Source organism: Peromyscus californicus, unplaced genomic scaffold (assembly GCF_007827085.1).
Source record: "Peromyscus californicus insignis strain IS unplaced genomic scaffold, ASM782708v3 Scaffold_7__1_contigs__length_154581171, whole genome shotgun sequence".
Lineage (NCBI taxonomy): Eukaryota > Metazoa > Chordata > Mammalia > Rodentia > Cricetidae > Peromyscus > Peromyscus californicus.
In genome coordinates this window covers 4,498,506-4,518,858 of record NW_026294595.1, presented here as the reverse complement: position 1 = coordinate 4,518,858, position 20,353 = coordinate 4,498,506, and the positions used below count along the sequence as shown (strand labels likewise).

The 20,353-nt window shown below is 41.9% G+C and overlaps 1 protein-coding gene and 1 pseudogene across 10 annotated transcripts in view; one reads left to right on the top strand and one right to left on the bottom strand.

Annotated features, from left to right (window-relative positions):
• Gapvd1 (GTPase activating protein and VPS9 domains 1) overlaps positions 1 to 20,353 on the bottom strand; it is a 74,356-nt gene that overhangs the window by 30,140 nt on the left and 23,863 nt on the right. For 5 of the 10 annotated variants that reach the window (XM_052722513.1, XM_052722521.1, XM_052722511.1 and 2 more), the window contains exons 3-11: positions 19,421 to 20,264; positions 16,896 to 16,982; positions 14,879 to 15,013; positions 14,550 to 14,739; positions 12,370 to 12,450; positions 9,582 to 9,742; positions 7,903 to 8,032; positions 5,817 to 5,942; positions 2,616 to 2,789 (exon numbers count right to left, since the gene is read on the bottom strand). In XM_052722513.1, the coding sequence (XP_052578473.1) occupies positions 2,616 to 2,789; positions 5,817 to 5,942; positions 7,903 to 8,032; positions 9,582 to 9,742; positions 12,370 to 12,450; positions 14,550 to 14,739; positions 14,879 to 15,013; positions 16,896 to 16,982; positions 19,421 to 20,264 (1,928 nt within the window). The remainder of the gene's footprint in view (positions 1 to 2,615; positions 2,790 to 5,816; positions 5,943 to 7,902; positions 8,033 to 9,581; positions 9,743 to 12,369; positions 12,451 to 14,549; positions 14,740 to 14,878; positions 15,014 to 16,895; positions 16,983 to 19,420; positions 20,265 to 20,353) is intronic. The other 5 variants (XM_052722516.1, XM_052722519.1, XM_052722518.1 and 2 more) reach the window with 3 other exon arrangements.
• On the top strand, positions 5,950 to 7,895 carry LOC128100397 (40S ribosomal protein S21-like; annotated as a pseudogene).

The window sequence follows — 20,353 nt, the reverse complement described above, 5'->3', positions numbered from 1 at the left end:
AACTAGAGTTACAGACAGCTGTGAGTCACCGTGTGGGTGCTGGGAACTGACCCCAGGTCTGCTCCTCTGCAAGAACAGTAAATGTAGTGCTCTTAACTGCTGAGCCATCCCTCCAGTCCCACAATCTCCTTTTCATTAAATTCCTCCTGCTTACCTTTGACCCTCCACAGGGAAAACACATTGTTAGATTCATGGCAACTTGTTTTCATTATGGTTTTTCAGCAAATCTTATCTATGTCCTTGATATCTTTTTTACCTTTATAAAATTTATATTCCCACAGGGATTACAAAACTCCAGAGAATTTAACCACAGAAAATTATATTAGCCAAATATGTTTTCTTCTGGCATATTAGCAATAAATTCAGAGCAATAAAAAACATTTGCAAGAGACTATACAGCTCCTTCATAGCACTCAGCCAACTGCAAATACTGCTTGTGGCCAAGAACAATACTACATTGGCATCTGGAACAAAGTAATGCAAAACCAATTGAGAAATCTCTACACACTACTAAAAAACATAAGTGGAAGGGACGAAGTATTATTGTATGCCTGTGTTAATATACTCAAGATGAGGAGAGATGGCTCAGCAGTTAAAATACTGGCTGCCTTTTCAGGAGAGTTTGGTTCAGTTCCCAGCACCCACAAGGCAGCTCACAAATAGCTGTAACTCCAGGGCCAGAGGACCTGACACCCTCTTCTGACCTCCACAGTTACACACAGAAGTGGTGCACAGACATACTAAGGATGGGAATTCTATACTACATCTGATTGAACCTAATAAAAGAATAATTCTGGGGCTGGAGGGATGGCTCAGAGGTTAAGAGCACTGGTTACTCATTCAGAGGACCCGGGTTCAATTCCCAGCATCCACATGGCAGCTCACATCTGTTAGTTCCAGAGGACCTGACACCCTCACAGACATGGATGTAGGCAAAACAACAATGCACATAAGATAGAAATAAAATCATTTATATATATAAAAAAGAAAAAGCATTCTCTTTTGGATCATGAAAAAGTTTTGAGAATAGTTAAAAGTAAAGGCTACCTTTTACAGATAGAACATTTAAAAAACTGCAACCAAGGCCCGGACAAAGAGATACTCAGTAGTTAAGAGCATTTGTTGTACTAGTAGAGGACCCAGATTCAGTTCCAGAGCACCCACATAGTGGTCCACAAACAGCTGTAACTCCAACTCCAGGGAATCCAACGCCCACTTCTGGCCTCTGCGGATATCAGGTACACATGCAGTACCTATGTATACATGCAGACACTCACACACATGAAATACAAATAAAAGGAAAAAGAATGTCTGGAACGTGTCTAAGCCTGATGGGGGAGGGGAACAAGGGAAATTGGGAAAACCAAACTGGCCATGTGTGTCTGATTGCTGAAGCACAGGGCCAAGTACAGTGAGTTCCCAGCATCCTCTGTTGTCTGGTTGATACTTTCCATGATTTACAAAGAAAATGAAGATAGTGATTAAAAGCTGTATGAATCTTTCAAAAATCACAAAACAGTATTCTAAAAAGGGTAGGTCTTGAATGTCATAACACAATAAACTGACATTTCAAAAAAGGAAAAACTGGTTGGTTACCCTTTAGAACAGAATTAGTCCTTCTCGAAATGAGTTCATTTCAATGCTGTTTTCTACTGTTTTGTGGGGCTTGGGAATGGTTCCTAAACCATCACCCTGGTAGGCTAATGTTCCACTGACTACATCTCCAGCCCTCCTTTTAGAGAACTTCAGTATTCTATTATTCCATATTTTTAAAATAATTTATTGATTTTTATTTTATGTGCACTGGTGTTTTGCCTTCATGTATGTTTGTGTGAGGGTGCCAGGTCCCCTGGAACTAGACAGTTGTGAGCCACCATGTGGGTGCTGGGAATTGAACCCAGGTCCTCTGGAAGAGCAGCCAGTGCTCTTAACCTCTGAGCCATCGCTCCAGCCCCTATTAGTCCATATTTTATGGCTACAGTCTGTAAAAACCTTCATTTTAAGGTAAGGTTTTTAGTCTCAAAAAGACAATAAGCTAACCACAAACTGAGAATATATACTGTGCCCCAAAGGTAAGACTTGACATGAAACTAACTCAAAGCACTCATCTGTAGGGCCTTCCTTGTTCTTTGAGACGGTTTCTCTGTGTAGCTTTGGCTGTCCTGGAACTCTTTCTGTAGATCAAGACAGCCTCAAACTCACAGAGATTCACCTGCCTCTGCCTCCCAAGAACTGGGATAAACTTGAACTTTTGTTTTTTCAGAAAACCTGTGTATTAAAACTGTATTAAAAGACATGGCACACACACAGGTCAGAGGACAACTTGTGGGAGACAGTTCTCTCCTTCCCTCTACAGATCCTAGAGGTCTGAGTCAGCTCATGAGACTTAGCAGCAAGGGCCTTTCCCAGTTCCACCATTTTACCAGCGTGGTGGAGATGAACACAGACAGTAGGTAATACAAGTCTATTTAGATTAGGTACTGAATGCCTTGCTCCATATGGAGACTAGCCACCCAGGCAGTGCTCAGAGCCCTAACCCTAACCCTCCCATGAAGAAGAAATGGATAGGACACCTACACAGCTCTTCATTCCGAGAGGCTTTGAACACCAGTTACCTGCAATCTCTTGCAAACGATCTTCATCAACGTTTGGGTCAAAGTCACTTCCCAGGACATCGGTGCTCCAGGTCTCACTCACTGTCTCTGATATGTCCCTATCATCTGTTAGTCCCATCATGTCACGAATCTCAAACTTCCTCAGCTTATCATCAAGATTATCTTGGGTTGTAGCTATCAAAAACAAATTTAAGTACTTTAAAAATGGTGACACAGCTACAATTTTTTGGTTGACCTGACAGAATTCTGTCTTTAAACTTCAAGTTATTCATTTTATCACTAATAAGCACACATTCCAGCCTGCTCCCCACTGATCACTTCACCCCAGCTAAGATTAGCAGAGATCCCCACCTAACCACTGCCAACAGGAGATAGAGGAGAAGTCTAAATGAGAAGAACTAACCCAGAAGGAAAGCAGAGGTAAAGGTTTCAGGGTGCCTTATTGGATCCAATTGTTGTGCTAATAATTAGGTGATAAACCCATATGCAAACTGTTTCCCTCGGCAATAGCTCAAGTGTGCATTCTAGAGTTTTCCTTCTTTCCTAGACCAGGTTCCCACAGCTTGCTTGTGTATGTGATGCACACACACACAAGTCAGAAGTGTCCTCACTACTGCTCTTCACCTGCCACTGAACCGAAAACTCACCGATCCAGCTAAGCAAGCTCCAAGGACGGTCCTGTCTCTGTGGCCCAATGCTGAGGTCACAGGCACACATGGCTTTCACACGAGTGCTGGAGACTCAAACTACGGTACTCATCTTGCAGAGCGAGCACTTTTGGTATCCATGAGCCATCTGACCAGCCCCACAACTCACTCTTGTCAATTCCCTTATATTAAAATTTTATGTTTTTTGTTTTGTTTTCAAACAAGGCCTCAAAATGGCATGAATTATGTTCCTCCCACCTCACCGTCTCTTAACGATAGGTTACAGGCATAGGTCATCACATCTAGCTCTCAATTCACTTTCTTTCTGTTTTTTAAGGTAAGGTCTCTCTGTGTAGACCAAGCTAGCTCTAACTCCTCTCCCCACTGAGTGCTAGGATTAGACACGCACCACCATACCCATGCCTCACTCAGTTCACTTTCTTTTTAGATTTATTTATTTTATTATTTCACGTATATGAATGTTTTGCCTTCATGTATATGTATGCGCACCACAAGCATGCCTGGTGTCTGCAGAGCCCACACAGGCTGTCATGTGGGTGCTGGGAATAGAACCAAGGTGCTGTGCAAGAATAGCAGTCCTCTTAACAGTGTTCTCTGAAACCAAAATAGTCCATCTGGAAGAGAAGCTCTTTAAGCAGGAGGTAAACAACTCAAAATATTTGGGAAGTTCCTGAAACTGAGCAGATTCACTAAGTCCCTCCCTGCCAGTATAAACAATAAAACTGACAGTCCTTCTCAGACATACAGAGTCAAGAAAAGCCAAACTGCAAGGAAGAATCTAAGACTAGACCAGCTGTCTGGAAGAAGCAGAAGCCAGCTAAGCTGCCTGGAAGAGGTGTAGACTAGTCACGTAGAAGAGACACTCTCCAACCTGTTGAGCTGCCTGCAGGCTGTGCAGTGTGCTCCAGGTTCCCAGCTTTTGTGAGCTGTCACTCATGCTGGGGTGGGCTTTAAACAGCTGTCTTTGGGTCATTTCTACTCCTGTAAGTAAACCCAATAAAAGTCATTGTTTACTAAGTTGGACTTTGGTCTGTCATGGACTCCCTATCTGGAGTGAGCAGACTTGTGTGTCTCTCCAGGAAGTTTTGTCATAGCAAATGGTTGACCCACTCTCCAGCCTTGATTCACTTCTTTTTTTTTTTTTTTTTTTTTTTTTAAAGATTTATTTATTTATTATGTATACAGCATGTATGACTGCAGGCCAGAAGAGGGCACCACATCTCATTACAAGTGGTTGTGAGCCACCATGTGGTTGCTGGGAATTGAACTCAGGACCTCTGGAAGAGCAGTCAGTGCTCTTAACCTCTGAGCCATCTCTCCAGCCCCCTTGATTCACTTCTTAACTCAGCAGTTCACATGTGGAGACTGTCAACTCCTACACTGGAATCCCTCAGAGGCCAAAGATGGGATTTTCTTTTCTTTTTTTTGTTTGGTTTTCCCAGATAGGGTTTCTCTGTGTAGCCCTGCCTGTCCTGGAACTCACTCTGTAGACCAGGCTGGCCTCAAACTCACAGAGATCCGCCTGGCTCTGACTCTTGAGTGCTGGGATTAAAGATGTGTGCTACTACTGCCTGGCAAAGGTATGATTTTTCATTCAACCTCGGGAGTAGGCTAATTTTAGCCTGTTTCTCTGTTATGTGCAATAAATATGACCTGATACCCTGAAAAATGGATCCACTATGGCACTATTTCTACATAAGCCATACACTCCAATGGCAATACTCACTCTATCTAGGACGGCTTGGGAAGTTCCCTAACAGCTTTCATGGTCACTGCAGTCTAAGGAACACACCTCACACTGAGTTGAGGATGTGTGCCCTAACTATAGGGTTTGTGAGGTTTTATACCGTTTTCACGTATGTGTGAGCAAGAGGTCGGACAGCTCCAGGGTCCGCCTGTCTCCGCCTCCTCCCACCCCATCCCCAAGCTAAGGCTACAGGTGTGCACGATGCCCGGCTTTTTAAGTGGATGCTGGGGATGCAAACTTGGACCCTCATGTTTGTGTGGCAGGTGGTTTACCCACTGAGCCATCTTCCTGGCTCCTTTGTTTCTCTCTATTTGTAGTCTGTGTGTCTGCACAAGTGTGTGCAAGCATGGGTGCCGTGTGCACGTGTGGAGCTCAGAGGACAACTTAGAGGAGCTGGCTCTCTTCTTCTACTAAGTGAGTTCCCAGGATCAAACTCAATCACCAGGCTTGGGGGCTCTTAACCATTTGCATACTGTTCTTTCCCTGGACTACATTCCTTGAGCCCTGAGTAGTTACCATTGCAGACCATAAATATTAGAATGAAGAACAGCAAATATTACAGAATCTAAAGTAGTTCATACTTCTGTATATAACTAAGCCTGAATAATTCACTTCCCAACTAAACACCTTTTTAAAAACTGAAGCTATGAATAAATGCACCTTTAATGGTCATTAGTCAACTTAAATTACTCTTCCCAAACACAGCCAACCTACATGTAAACAGACTGCTTCTCTTGAAATCGCATACGTCTTTCCTCCTGCACAGCTGTATCCACACTACTTTACCTTGCTCGTGTTCTAGCAGCTGCAGTGCTTCGACTCCATTACTCCCAGAAGGTCCTGCCCCGAGCTCAGATACAGACTCTCCTTCCAGGTCAAGAGAAGACACTGAATTGGAGCGATTAGAAGGACCTAGAGAAATGTTTATCCTGTCAGCAACCTTTTTAAAACATTCATAAGTCACCATGTAACATTTCATGCCACGAAAAGAGCCTAAAAATTGATAATAGTTTTTGTTCTGTTGTGTTTTAAAACAAGGTCTCACTACATAGCCCTTTTTTTTGTTGTTGTTGGTTTTTCGAGACAGGGTTTCTCTGTAGTTTTGCGCCTTTCCTGGAACTCACTTGGTAGACCAGGCTGGCCTCGAACTCACAGAGATCCTCCTGCCTCTGCCTCCCGAGTGCTGGGATTAAAGGCGTGCGCCACCACCGCCCGGCTCCCAAACTAGTCTTTACACTCAAGTCTTCTGCCTCAGCCTTCTGAACAATTACAGATGTGTGCCATCATGCCTGATTTAAAATACTTTTAATATTATATTCACTTCCTTAAAAATATAGATGCCTTTGGGCTAAAATTTATCTTTATAAAAACTAATGAGAAAAAAATAACCTAAGGTTGCTTGTTGTAGAACTACTGTAATATTTAGAAAGCAGAAGTACATTCTGCACTTTCACAAAGGACCTAGAGGGAACAGGTGATGTCTGGACATGCAGAACAACACCAGCAAGTTCGTGGACCTGTATGCTCCACAAACAACCACATCATTAGTGCCAAGAACCATTCATCCATCCAGATGAATATGGCCAAGGTTGGCAAGGTCACAGGAAGGTTTAATGGCCAGTTTAAAACCTATGCCACCTACAGGGTCATTCGCAAGATGATAAATCAGACAATTCTATTTTCTGATATGCTAAAGTTGATGGAATTGTCTCAAAGAACTCTTGACCAGGGGAAATTGGGAAATATTTGTCATAAATAAAAGTGAAAAAGTAAAAAAATAAAATAAAATAAAATAAAAAGTAGAAGCATTCTACCATTCAAAACATAGAAGAATGCCGAAATAAATTAATAGGCATATTTGATGCTAAAAATCCCTTTAAAAGCATGTTATTGCCAGGTGTGCTGGCCATGTCTTTAATCCCTTGGGAGAACTTGGGAAACAGAGCTAGGAAAACCTCTGTAAGTGCAAGGCCAGACTATTCTACATAGTGAATTCTAGCCAGCCAGGAATCCACAGTGACACCTTGTCTCAAAAAGAAAGAAGAAAGAATTTCATAAAAATAAAAGCATGTTATTTAAGAACATAAATTACAGAGGGAATGTTACTGGTACACAAAAGTAAAAAGGTTACAAAACATCATAGACTTAATTTTGCTAGAAATAATCCAAATATTAACTGTTAATAGTGAAATTACAAGTGAATTTATTTCGTTTCCACATTTCTAGAGTGAACATACGTTACTCATTTATATCTTCTTTTAAATGTTAGTAAACTGAACTTTTATCATAAACAAAATGCCCTAGTATATGGAATGACAAACTCTTATTTCACAGTCTGGTGTAGCGTTTCCATGTTTATTTCCTACTACTCCTGAAGATTAAATCTAGCAATGCCAGGCAAACATTCTACCAACTGAGCTAAATCTCCACCCTCGACTGCCTTTTTTATTCCATGGTGTCCTGATTCATAAAGGCACATGTTAGAGTGTGTATAAAGGAACACAGAACAATAAGAAGTCTGCACAACATCCTGCAATGCTAGTAAGTCCATTCTCCCCATTTGTACATGCAATATATCCTTCTAAAGGAGCTCTATAAGCTTTGACAGATATCAAGGCTGAGAAACATGACTTGCAGTTACTCATTTAACACTGAATGAAGACACACGTTCTGATTTTATATGATCAACAGCCTCTTGTAATCTTAATTTTATTCAGGAAACAATCTTCCAGCCATGTTAAAGCTCATTAGAGGAAAATGTCATTATCCTCCTTAGTGAGAGGCATGGTGGCTTAAATGTAATTTATAAGGCTCCTTTAAAGAACAGAGAACAACTGGGATCACACACTCCCTGAATGCAGTAGCCCTTCACCTTCAGATATGCCTTCCAGATTATCACTGCAGAGGGAAAAGCGCAAGGTTTTGTCAGGTTTACCGTGGAGTTTGTTTTCATCAACAGGGACATCTCCTTGTCCTCCGTCTGAGAGCTGCATGTTTAGGACCTGAAAAAAAAAAAATAAAGAAGAAAAATAGAATAAAATTTTTGGCTTATCACAAATGAAAGACTACTGAAATAAAAATAAATAAACCACGAGTGCATATTATTTTCTTCTTAATTATTTTTAACTAAAAGCCCATTTGCAAGGCCTATCAAGCTTTCACAAGAACTCAGAACAAGTCTTATGTGTGAAGCCAACTCAAGCTATGTCTTTCCAACCTTCTACCAGGGTCAGCAACTACATGATGGCTCACAACCATCTATAATTCCAGGTTCAGGGATCTAATGGGCCTCCTGGTCACTGGGCATGCATGTGGTGCACACATGTAAGCAGGCAAAACACTCATATGCATAAAACAAAATAACATTTAAAAAACATTTGTTTCCTTTCCTAGCTTTTCATTTATCTCTTCCATTTTCCCCCAACCATACAATAGAAGGTATATATTAGGAATTTTGAACTCTAAACAGAAATACTACTGCTCTATCACCAGATGAAAATAAACACAATGTTTCCCACAAATCACTGGAGAAGTTTTACCAAACTTCTCTACCACATGTCATGGCTTTCTTTCCTGTCTTCTGCTGCTACCAGAACAACTCCTTTTGTTTCTGGCATATCACCAACTTCAGGATCATGGTGGCCCTCCTCCATAACTGTTCAAAGGGGCTTAGGACTCGTGGCTTATCACAGTAGACTTTTGAAAATAACGCACTGTCAGGAATGGACACTGGTAGAGTGTTTGCCCGTGTGTGAAATCCTGGGTTTAATCCCCAGCACCAATGAATGCATCAGGCATGTAAATCCTTAGCACTCAGGCAGAGAGAAGGGTCACAAGTTCAAGGTCATACACTGGAGCTATGTATATTGGGTTTCAGTCTCAGAGAGGAAAGAAAGGGAAGGAGGAAGGGAGGGGGATTTTTTAAAAGGAAATGAAAGAGGGAGGGAAGGAAAGAAAAGAACTGACATACCCTGCAGGTTTGAGGTCTCCAAAGATTCATTGGTGAAATCCTAGCCCAAAAAGTGACAGTATTTGGACCTGGGGCTTTAGATGGGGTGACTGGTTTGTGAGGGCAAAGCCTTCATAGATGGGGTTAGTGTTCTTCTAAACTCAGCACATGCACCTTTTCTCCACATGAGGCACAGGAAGAGGTGACTAGAAATCAGACCCTAAGAAGATACCAAACATGCCTGGGTCTTGGACTTCTCTGCCCCCAGAATAATCAGAAATAAATTTCTGTTACTTATAAACCACTAGCATTTTTATACTATGTTATATATTTTCCATTGTTTTTTATATATTATAAACCTCTATGTTGCGTGCAGTGGCATACCTACAACCCCAGCACTTGGGAGGCAGAGGCAGAAGACCAGAGTTCAAGCCAGCTATGGGTGATGAGACTCTGTATCAAAACACAAAATAAAATAAAGTGCCAGGCAGTGGTGGCGCACGCCTTTAATCCCAGCACTCAGGAGGCAGAGGCAGAGTAAGGTGAATCTCTGAAAAACCCTATCTTGGAAGACAAAACAAAAAGTAGTAATACATTCATACCTCATTTTCTGACATCATCCCTGGAGTAAGTTGGGGACCTGTCCCTAAGGAAATGACCAGCACCTCTTCTGGTTGTACCTCCTGGATGGTTTCTTGAGATGATCCTTCATGGTCCATATGTAAGTCCATTAGCATATTACTTCGGCTTCTGCTCCGAGTTGCTAATAAATAAAATAATTTAAGAGAAAAAGTCAAAATGAAGAAAATGGCAAATGAATACAAAAATGTATTTTTTCTTAGTGTTAAACACTCATGCGTGCATAAAAGATGATGGTGAAAGCATGGACAGGAAAACTAAAGACAAAACAAACCTAGGCTCTCCTAGTCTGTCTCCTGATGACTGACACAGATACTCCTTCAAAACTAACCATCAGAGGGCTGGAGAGATGGCTCAGCAGTTAAGAGCACTGGCTGCTCTTGCAGACAACCTGGGTTCAATTCCCAGCACCCACACACTAGCTTACAACTGTCTGTAACTCCAGTCCCATTGAATCTGACACCCTCTTCTGGCCTCCACAAGCACCAGGCATGCACTTGGTGCACAGATATGCATGCAAGCAAAACACTCATACACATAATACAAAAAAAAAAAAGTTTTAAACAACTGATCATCAGAAATATTGCTCCACCTCACTGGACAGAAAGGCTGCACCTGATCACAGGTGTGGTACAGGATTTCAGGGACAAAAAAAGTACTACCTTGTTCTCATGTTTTTAAGACACTTATAAATTTTTTTAACTGCCAGGAGTCTCCCATAATAATAAATAAATTTGTAAGTGTGTAAAAATGCCAGGTGAAAACCTAGTACACAGTGAAGTAACATGCTTGGTCTTATTTCTGTAAGGTAAGGCTGTCTTATGTAGCTCAGAAGCCTGGAACCCACTACCATCACTGTTCCAGAAGAGATGACAGGCATCACTACCACGCCCAGCAAAGGACTTACACAATTACTGGCAAACCCAGGTCAGTTTTCGAAAGCACATTTCTTTCTTCTGAAATACATCAATGCTTTCCAGAGACACAGGGGTACTACTTTATGTTAAAGTGAGGTCCTTCCTGCTTTAATGAATAATCTATAGAAGATTCAGACTGACAAGGTGTATCAGCAGTAAAGGCACTTGCTGCTAGCCTGGTGCCGAGTTCAATTCCCAGAATCCACTTGGTAGAAAAAAGAAAACTGGCTCCCAAAAGTTGACCTCTGACCTCTACCTGTGCATGTTGGAGCACCTGTGTATACACACATACACACACACACACACACACACACACACACACACACACACACACACACTCGCACATGCACACACAAAACAGGGTTTCTCTATATAGCCCTGGCTGTCCTGGAACTCGCTCTGTAGACCAAGCTGGCCTCGAACTCAGAGATCCACCTGCCTTTGATTCCACAAAATGCTTTTTTTAAATTCATTATTTCTGTTTTTCTCCTACCAGTAATATATTTTTCCCCTTTTCTATTTCTTTAGTGTGGGGGTATACCATAGCACTCCTGTAGAGGTAAAGGACAGCTTGTGGCAGTCAGTTCTCTTCTTCCACCATGTGGATTCCAGGAATCAATCACAAAGTATCAGGTTTGCCATCAAGTTCTTTACCCTCTGAGCCATCTTTCCAGCCTTACAAGTAATACTTATTTTTCAACTATTTTGTTATATATATTTAAAAATCTATCTATCTATCTATCTATCTATCTATCTATCTATCTATCTATCTGTGATACTGGGGACTACACCCAGGGCCTGCCCATGCTAGACAAGCACACTCCATTGAGCTATCCAAGGCTTCATCCTATACATCTTCTAAGAAATTTTGAACACTGAAACATCCAATTCTTGTGACAAAGTGACCTAGTCTTCCAGGAGAAGTTTAACCTTTCCCTCACAGAGCAATCAAACTCAACACACTGTATGAAGTGGAAATGCTCTGATAGTACAATGCAGTGAAGACAGACAGAGGCAGAGGTGGAGACATCCTCATTTCACAAAGCTGTATGCGTTCTTCATCACTTTTATTCTGAAGTCAGTTAATACCCAAAAACCTAAGACAGGCTCACCCCATCGTCTACTGAACTGTGAACTAAGACAGGCTCACCCCATCGTCTACTGAGCTGTGAACTAAGACAGGCTCACCCCATCGTCTACTGAACTGTGAACTAAGACAGGCTCACCCCATCGTCTACTGAGCTGTGAACTAAGACAGGCTCACCCCATCGTCTACTGAGCTGTGAACTAAGACAGGCTCACCCCATCGTCTACTGAGCTGTGAACTAAGACAGGCCCACCACATTGTCTACTGAACTGTGAACTAAGACAGGCCCACCCCATCGTCTACTGAGCTGTGAACTAAGACAGGCTCACCCCATCGTCTACTGAGCTGTGAACTAAGACAGGCCCACCACATTGTCTACTGAACTGTGAACTAAGACAGGCTCACCCCATCGTCTACTGAGCTGTGAACTAAGACAGGCTCACCCCATCTTCTACTGAGCTGTGAACTAAGACAGGCCCACCACATCTTCTACTGAGCTGTGAACTAAGACAGGCCCACCACATCTTTCTACACCCCATCATCTTCTACTGAACTATGAACTTACAATTAACCTCATGAGCAGCTCTATGATCTTAGCCAACTTGAAAATTATAATTTATAAAAATGCAAGTAATCAACTTTCATGTACAACTGAATAGAAAGCAAAAGCAGCATGCACACAGAGCACATCTGTGAACATTTCTAAAGCACAATTATGGAAGAAAAAGAGAACAGCCTATTACCCACCAAATGGGGTTACTAGAGGAATATGAGCAGTAAGATTGGTGGCTGAGGAATCCCAGGCAGTGATGGCTGCTAACTGTTGTCCTGGGTTGCAAAAACATTAAATAGAAAGAAAATCAACCTCTGAACACTGGAAACATTATTTAAAACATAAAATTAAATGCAATGGCAAGGTCACATGACCAAACAGAACACTGGGCAAACATTTGAAATCTACTCCCCACTAAACCTACCTTTAATAGCATTTTCAAGTGACAGAAAATGAAAAAAAAACTACTGTACAACAGTGAACAATGGGGGGGGGGGTTATCCCTACCCAAAATAGTGTTTTTTCATGTTATTAAAAGTATAAATAGTTCGCAATATTAAAAATCATTAAACATAAAACTTTTTTTTTCCATCAAAAGAAAAATTCATTTGAGACAGGGTCTCACTATACAGTTCTGGCTCCCTCTGCCTCCCAAGTGCTGGGATTACAGGTATGCAACACCACCATCTGGCTAGAAACTTATTTTAAAAAGTTTGTGCTGTCATCAGTGAGCTGGACATTCATTTAGCTACATAGGAATAAGCTGTCCATCTGTCTGTCTAAGACATGTTCCCACCTTGCAGCCAGTCATTGTTGGCCTGGAACTTCTCTTGTGAGCTAGACCAACCTTGGGCATGAAGTGACCCTCTGGGGTCTTGGTATTTCAGGTATGAACCACCAATCATGGATCAAATAAGATCTATTTGTTTTGAGACAGAGTCTCACTAGGCAGCACTGGCCGCCCTCAAATGAGATCTATTTGTTTTGAGACAGAGTCTCACTAGGCAGCACTGGCTGCCCTGGAAGTCGCTAGATACACTAGGTTGGTCTTGAACACACAGAGATCAGCCTTTTCCTGCCTTCTAGATGCTGAGATTAAAAGCATGCACAAAGCCAGGCGGCGGTGGTGGCACATGCTTTTAATCCCAGCACTTGGGAGGCAGAGGCAGGTGAATTTCTGTGAGTTCTGTGAGCCAGCCTAGTTTATAAAGTGAGTTCCAGGATAGGCTCCAAAGGCTACACAGAGAAACCCTCTCTTGGAGAAAAAACAAAACAAAACAAAACACCATGCACAATTAGGCCAGGTTTCAAGTATGGTTTTTAAAAATATTTTATTGCTTAAAAAAAAAAAAGATTCCTCTTGATATAAAGCCATATTATATTTTTTGGGGTTTTTGTTTTGTTTTGTTTCATTTTAAGATTGATCTATTTATTATGTATACAGTGTTCTGCCTACACGACAGAAGAGGGCACCAGATCTCATTACAGATGGTTGTGAGCCACCATGTGGGTGCTGGGAATTGAACTCAGGTCCTCTGGAAGAGCAGCCAGTGCTCTTAACCTCTGAGCCATCTCTCCAGCCCAAATCCATATTATGTTAAATGAGAAAACATTGATTTTAAGAAACTGTGTTCATTTAAAAAAATCAGTTAACAGAAGCTACAATGAAACCCTCTTCTTTAAAATGTGTACAGGTAAGCTGGGGATATGGCTCCATGGCTGGTACTTGCCTGGCATGTGCAAAGCCCTGGGTTTAGTCCCTAGACAGCCAAAAAAGGGAAAAAGTATAAACTATAAAGCTGACCTAAGTTGACTAGGCCTTCCTGAGTTTCTCGTCATTAAGCAGATGCTGGAATGCTGTTCCCCTGAACCTAATACTCCTCTCTGCTTCTTGGTTCTACCTCCCACCCATTCCTCAACAGAGAATGCAGGCTTTACTCTTCCTTCTGCACCCGGCTGAGTTATGGCCCATGACTCACATGCTTCTCTCCATGGACACTTAGTAGGAAGAGCACTGTTTCTTGCTCTCCCTGACCGCCTAGGAGGAACTAACCTGAGACTATCAGGGCCCATATTAACGTTCTGTGTATCCACGGCGGGCGTCTGATATAATGCTTCAGGTACAACACAGTGACCATGACTGGATGTTTGTATGGATTAAATGAAAAAAGGCTTAGTGCCTGCTACAGGCTACATGCTCAACTTTTGCATATGTATGAAGGCCCTGTGCCGTCACACTCAGTCTACGCAGTGCTGGAGGCTGAGCCCAGGGCTTCAAGCAAACTAGTTAAGTACTCTACCTACTGGCTACACCCCCAACTTTGAAGAAAAAATAAATTTAAAGAAAAGCTCCAACATGGAAAGTTCTCATTACCTATAGGTAATCGGTTCTTTTTATTGGCTGGAGTGGTTGCTGGAGACATCTGAGGAGTGCTGTAGGGAGTCATGTCTAGACTGCTGCTCTTCCCTGGCTTGGCCTGAGGCAGGTTTGCCAACAAATTGTCAAGAGCCATTCTGTCTTCTTTCAGTTCATCTCCAGACATTACACTCTTCATGAAGTTCACCTGGAAGGAAAGGACCTGACCTAGTAAAATTAATTTTTCAGAAATAAAACATACTTCTGACAGGATATATTCATCTGTGACCTGCCAATGCATGGCTAAAAGAATTTCAAAAAACTAAATTCAAGACTGATGCCATTACCAGAGTAATAAGCTGACTGTAACTTATATACACCACAGTTCTGCTCAAGCCTTCCAGAAGATTGACGGAGGACATTGGCGGAGTCTCCACGGCCCGGCCCCCAATAACAACATCAAGGAAAGCAGCAACACAGCCCTGTGGAGACAGCAAGAGATCAAAGTCTCCCGTCAAAAGACGAGAACACTGTCTGACCAAGGTGGACAAGCATGAAGAAAAGTTAGTTTCATGAAAATTATTTTAAACCCAGTATTTTAAAAACTGCAACTCTTTATGTAGTGATACAGAATAAGCTCAAGAAAAACAAAGCAGATGTAATCTACAGCCTAGAGTCCTGAAAAGGCAGGGAGGGTGTGGTGGGAGTCCTAAGAATCTGCCAGTACACACAGACTCGAGAAGAAAACACAGAAGACTGGTCCCCTGAGAACTTCCTGGAGCGGAAGTGAAGGTGAGAGCTGAGAGCTATGGGGAAATGGCACAGGACATGTTTTTATCTTATTTGGTTTTTCCTTTAAATGTTTGCATGTGTTTATTGGGCGGTGTGTGTGTGTGTGTGTGTGTGTGTGTGTGTGAATGAGTGCTCATGGTGCACATGTGGAGATTAGAAGACAACCTGAGGAGCCAGTTCTCTCCTCCTGTAGGTCCCAAGGGTCAAACAGAGGCCATCAGGCTTGGTGTCAAGTGCCTTTACCCACTAAGCCATCTTGCTGGCCCTGTTTCTTGGTTTTTTGTTTTTTTGGCGGGAGGTGGGGGGTGGGGGGTGGGGGGTATTGTTTTGTTTTGCTTTGTTTTTCCAGACAGGGTTTTCCTATGTAGCCCTGGCTGTCCTGAACTCCTTCTGTAGACTAGGCTGGCCTCAACCTCAGAGATCAACCTGCCTCTCTCTCCTTCCTGAGTGCTAGGATTAAGGGTATGCACCAATACCACCCGGCTGTTTCTTGGATTTTTTTATTGTTGTTATTCTTACTGTTTTATGAGGGGAAAAAATCCTACTCTGTGGCTTTGGCTGACCTGGTACTCACCATGGTGTCTAGGCTGGCCTCAGCCCAGAGTGATTTTCCTGCCTCCACCCCTCAGGTACTAAGATTATAGTATGTACTGCTATACTCAGCACAGTATTTGACTTTTTATATATTGTATTCATTTGTTTTTAAGATTCTGATTTTTATCTATGTGCATGTGTATTCATACATATCTGAGCATATGTGGGCTGGTGACTGCAAAGGTAAAAGATGAGGCTGCAGGATCCCATGGGGGCTGAAATTACAGGTGGCTGTGAGCAACACAGGGTGGGTGCACAGAACTAAACTCCTGTCCTCTCAAAGAACAGCAAGCACTCTTAACTTCTGAGCCATCTCTCCAGCTCCAACATTTGAATTTTAAACCAAGTTGAATTGATAGCCTACTCAAAATCTAATGGAATACTTCTTTTACTCAATTAACTGAACAATGCCATAAATGAAGAACATTTAAAATTATTTAATTACTGCTGATTGTTAAATTAGTAACAAATTACTTAAAAACAAACTTTTTAAAAATAATCTAGTAGGTCTAGATTCTTATGACACTCCTTCAATATTTATAAGACAGTTTAATCATTAGAGAAATCTTCCTAAATTTAACTGCTGTCGATACAATATTGTTAACTAATTTAAAAGCAAATGATTGAATTATTTAACTTTCATACCACCTAAAGGCAAGATTTAATAAAGAGAATAGTTAAGGTCACTAGTACTTTGCCAGAATTTTTTACAAATTATATTTTATACTGTCTATTCTTTCTAAATTGCTCTGGCTGGCCTGGAACTTCCGTGTGGACCAGGCTGGCCTGAGAATCACAGTAATCAGCTGCCCTTGCTTCCTGAGTGCAGGGGTTAAAGCTGTGTACCAAGGAAGGTGTTTATTTGTAATATGAAGACTCACACTGTTGTCTAAATTAACCTTGAACTCAAGGCAGTCCACACCTGGACACCTAACAGTTTACAAACAGTATTTCACATAACACAACATTTATTCCTACTTTGTCAAATTTTCCAAGGCTATTTTTGGTCCGGGGATCTCCTTCTTCAGTGCCAGTCATTGCTAACTGTTGCAAAAGGCGGCCAACCTGCAAACAAAAGCATTGATAAGCACATGTGGGCTGCACACACCAACGCTGGGCTATGAAGCAGGTCCATTCTAGTCTGGCTCATAATAATATTCACATTCATCTGATCAGGCAAACAAAATAATGTTCCCAATAAAATGTGCATCTTGTGTGTGTCAGCTTATACTATTTTCACATTAAGAGGTAGAGGAAGTAGAAAATTTTGCTGTAATTTCTCGTTAACACATGACAGGAACATTAGGAAATCGAAAGTACAGTATATTTATTTCTGATACTGTACTTTTTCTGTGCTTAAAAACATTTTAAACTAGCCAGGTGATGGCACATACCTTTAACCCCAGCACTCAGGAGGCAGAGGCAGGCAGATCTCTGAGTTCAAGGCCAGCCTGGTCTACAGAGACAGTTCCAGGACAGCCAGGGTTACACACAAAGAAACCCAGTCTGGGGGTGGGGGGGACTATTATTACTATATGTGAGTGCATTATTGGGGGCAGGGGAGCACATGCATGAAACAGTGCATGTGGAGGTTAGGAGACAACTTTTGGGAGTTGGCTCTCTCCTTCTATTATATGTTTCAGAGATGGAATTCAAGTTGTTAGCCTTACACACCTTTTTTTTACACCGGAACCACCTTGTGGGCCTAAGAAAATTTTTAAATAATCTGCAAAGGCTAACCCATGCAATGACTGACTTCAAGGCTAACACAAAGTACTTTTCCCCTTACAAGTCCATGAAGAACTCAGGGCTAAGTATTCTCTTTATTGTTTTCTGTTGGTTTTGAAATAGGGTCTATGTAGCCCTGGCTGGCCTGGAACTCTCTGTAGACCAGGCTGGCCTCCAACTCACAGGGATCTGCCTGCCTCTGCCTCCCAAGTGTTGGGATTAAAGGTGTGTGCCATCATGCAGACAAGAATGAATTTTTTTTTTTTAAATGTGTGTGTGTTTAAGTATAAGCCACATGTGTGTGCCTGCTCATGGAAGCCAGAGAAGGTGTTAGATCCCCTGGAACTGGAGTTACAGGAGGTAGTGGGCTGCCTGATATGGGCACTGGGAAGTAAACTCAGCTCTTCTAGAAGAGGAACAAACACTTTTACCCAGAGAGCCTCTCCTGCCCTAACCAATAATTTTTTTTGAAAGGCTTATCGAGTCCACATGGTGGCACACACCTCTAATCCCAGCACTCAGGAGGCAGAGCCAGGCGGATCTCTGTGAGTTCGAGGTCAGCCTGGTCTACAGAGCGAGGTCCAGGACAGGCACCACAACTACATGGAGAAACCCTGTCTCAGAAAAAAAAAGGCTGGGCACCCTGGTGAGATGGCTCTGCAGTTAAGACCAGTGGCTACTCTTCCAGAGAACCTAAATTCAATTACCAGCCCCTGCTTGGCAGGTGAACAGCTGTCTCTAACTCCAGTTCTAGGGGATCCAGTGTTCTCTTGTGTAGACACTATGAAGATATACATGCAGGCAAAATCCCCCCCCACATACACACAATAAATTAAATAAATCAATAATTAAAATAAATAAGACTACTTTGGGTAAAACATACACACACATAAAATAATTAGGTAAATAATTAGAAGAAATAGTAAGACTTCATGTAAAACACCCTACATGTAAAATAAATTAATAAATAATTAAGACTTCAGGTGTGACTTAGCAGCAGAACTTGGCCTTAGCATTGTGAGACTCTGGGTTCCTCTATGGCATGTTCATGGAGGCCACAGGACAACTTTCAGTAGCTGGTTCTCTTCTACTAACATGAGTTCCAGGGACTGAACTCAAGTTACCAGTTTCCTCAGCAAGGACTTTTACCCAAAGAGTCATCTCCTTAGCCCAAAACTCAGATTTTTAGGAGGGTACCTTACTACATATATGTAACATCTTCAAAGAGTGGTGTCTACTGTCAAACACAGGAACATTTCTGCAGAAAGGCCTGAAGTTCACTAGGGCTCCAAGGAATACTAACTATAAGTAGCCTCCTGTTTGGCTCCAGTTTTGAAGTACAAAGGACATCTCAGTTCCTAACCAATCTGGACTCTGAAATTACAGGAAAGGGATGATGGGCTTGTTCTAGAAAACCCAGCCAACTCTATGTCCAAGAGTTCAAGGATTTCACTGAAATCCAATGCAATGTTTTATCACTATAACATCTCAGAATCCTAATATAATTGCTTTTTTTTTTCATGAGAAGTGAATATTTAGGACAATTTAAGAAAAGAGATGATAGCCAGGAGTTGGTGGTGCACACCTTTAATCCCAGCACTCACTCTATATAGTGAGTTCTAGGACAGCCAGGGCTACACAGAGAAACCCTGTCTCAAAAAAAAGAAAGAAATGATAAGAATATATGAACAATGGCATCAATTTGTTCCCACTCCATTCTATAATAATCAGCTGATCTTACACTAAACATGGCATTAATAATCACGAAAGCACACCTGCATCAGGTTAAATCTGGCCACCTCATTGATGGGAGCATCAGATATTATTCCATACTGCTCTGGATTGACAACTGCAGGACAAATGAAGCAAGCCAACAGAAGGTCGGTGCACATGGCTCTGACCTCCCCAACCTCCAGTCTGTCCACACAAGACAGAGTTTTGTACATCTGTGACACAATCCACCTCAGACTATGTGGAAAGCAGTACGTGTTCTGTTTGAGATAACCAATAAATTTGTTCACCAAAGCCACCAGTTTGGCCTCATTGGAATCTACCATTTCTTGAACCTTTTGCCTGAATCTGTCTGAGCCTTTCTCTCCAAAGAGTTTTTCCTGCTGAGCTGGGGAGAATCTCTCAGTTAGCTTGTTGGGGTCTGTTTCCAGATGGTCTTCATCTTCCACAAGAAGCTGCATGATGGGTTCATGTAAAGTAGCTGTAAGGAAAAGTTTGGCAGAAAACAGTCCTTCAGAAAAGAGTTTAAATAAGATGCTGAAGGCACAAGTTCCTCTCCTCAAAAGCCGCCTGGGGTTGTCACTTTCCTTCAGTTCAAATTCAATCAGGTATCGTAACACCTGAAGGAGGTAGCTCTCATCTTCCTGCATAATACAGTTGCCATACAAGGAGGTAAACACTGTGTGGATGACGCTCTGGGTGCTCTCCTGATTCAGTTTTTCTCCAGCAACCAAAGAGGAAGCAATAAGACGAGGATTTTCTCTTAACCGACTCAAGAATTCTCCATAGGCTGTTTCCTGAAATCCCAGTTGCTTATATCCATCAACAAACTGTGTATCTTCCAAAATCTTGGCATGCTGGCAACACTCAGCAGGGGAAGCTTCAGCACTGGAAAACATTAGCACGCACATTAGCAAAATAATACTAGTAACAACAATAATACAACACAGGCACTATATTGAAATGAATAAATCTGA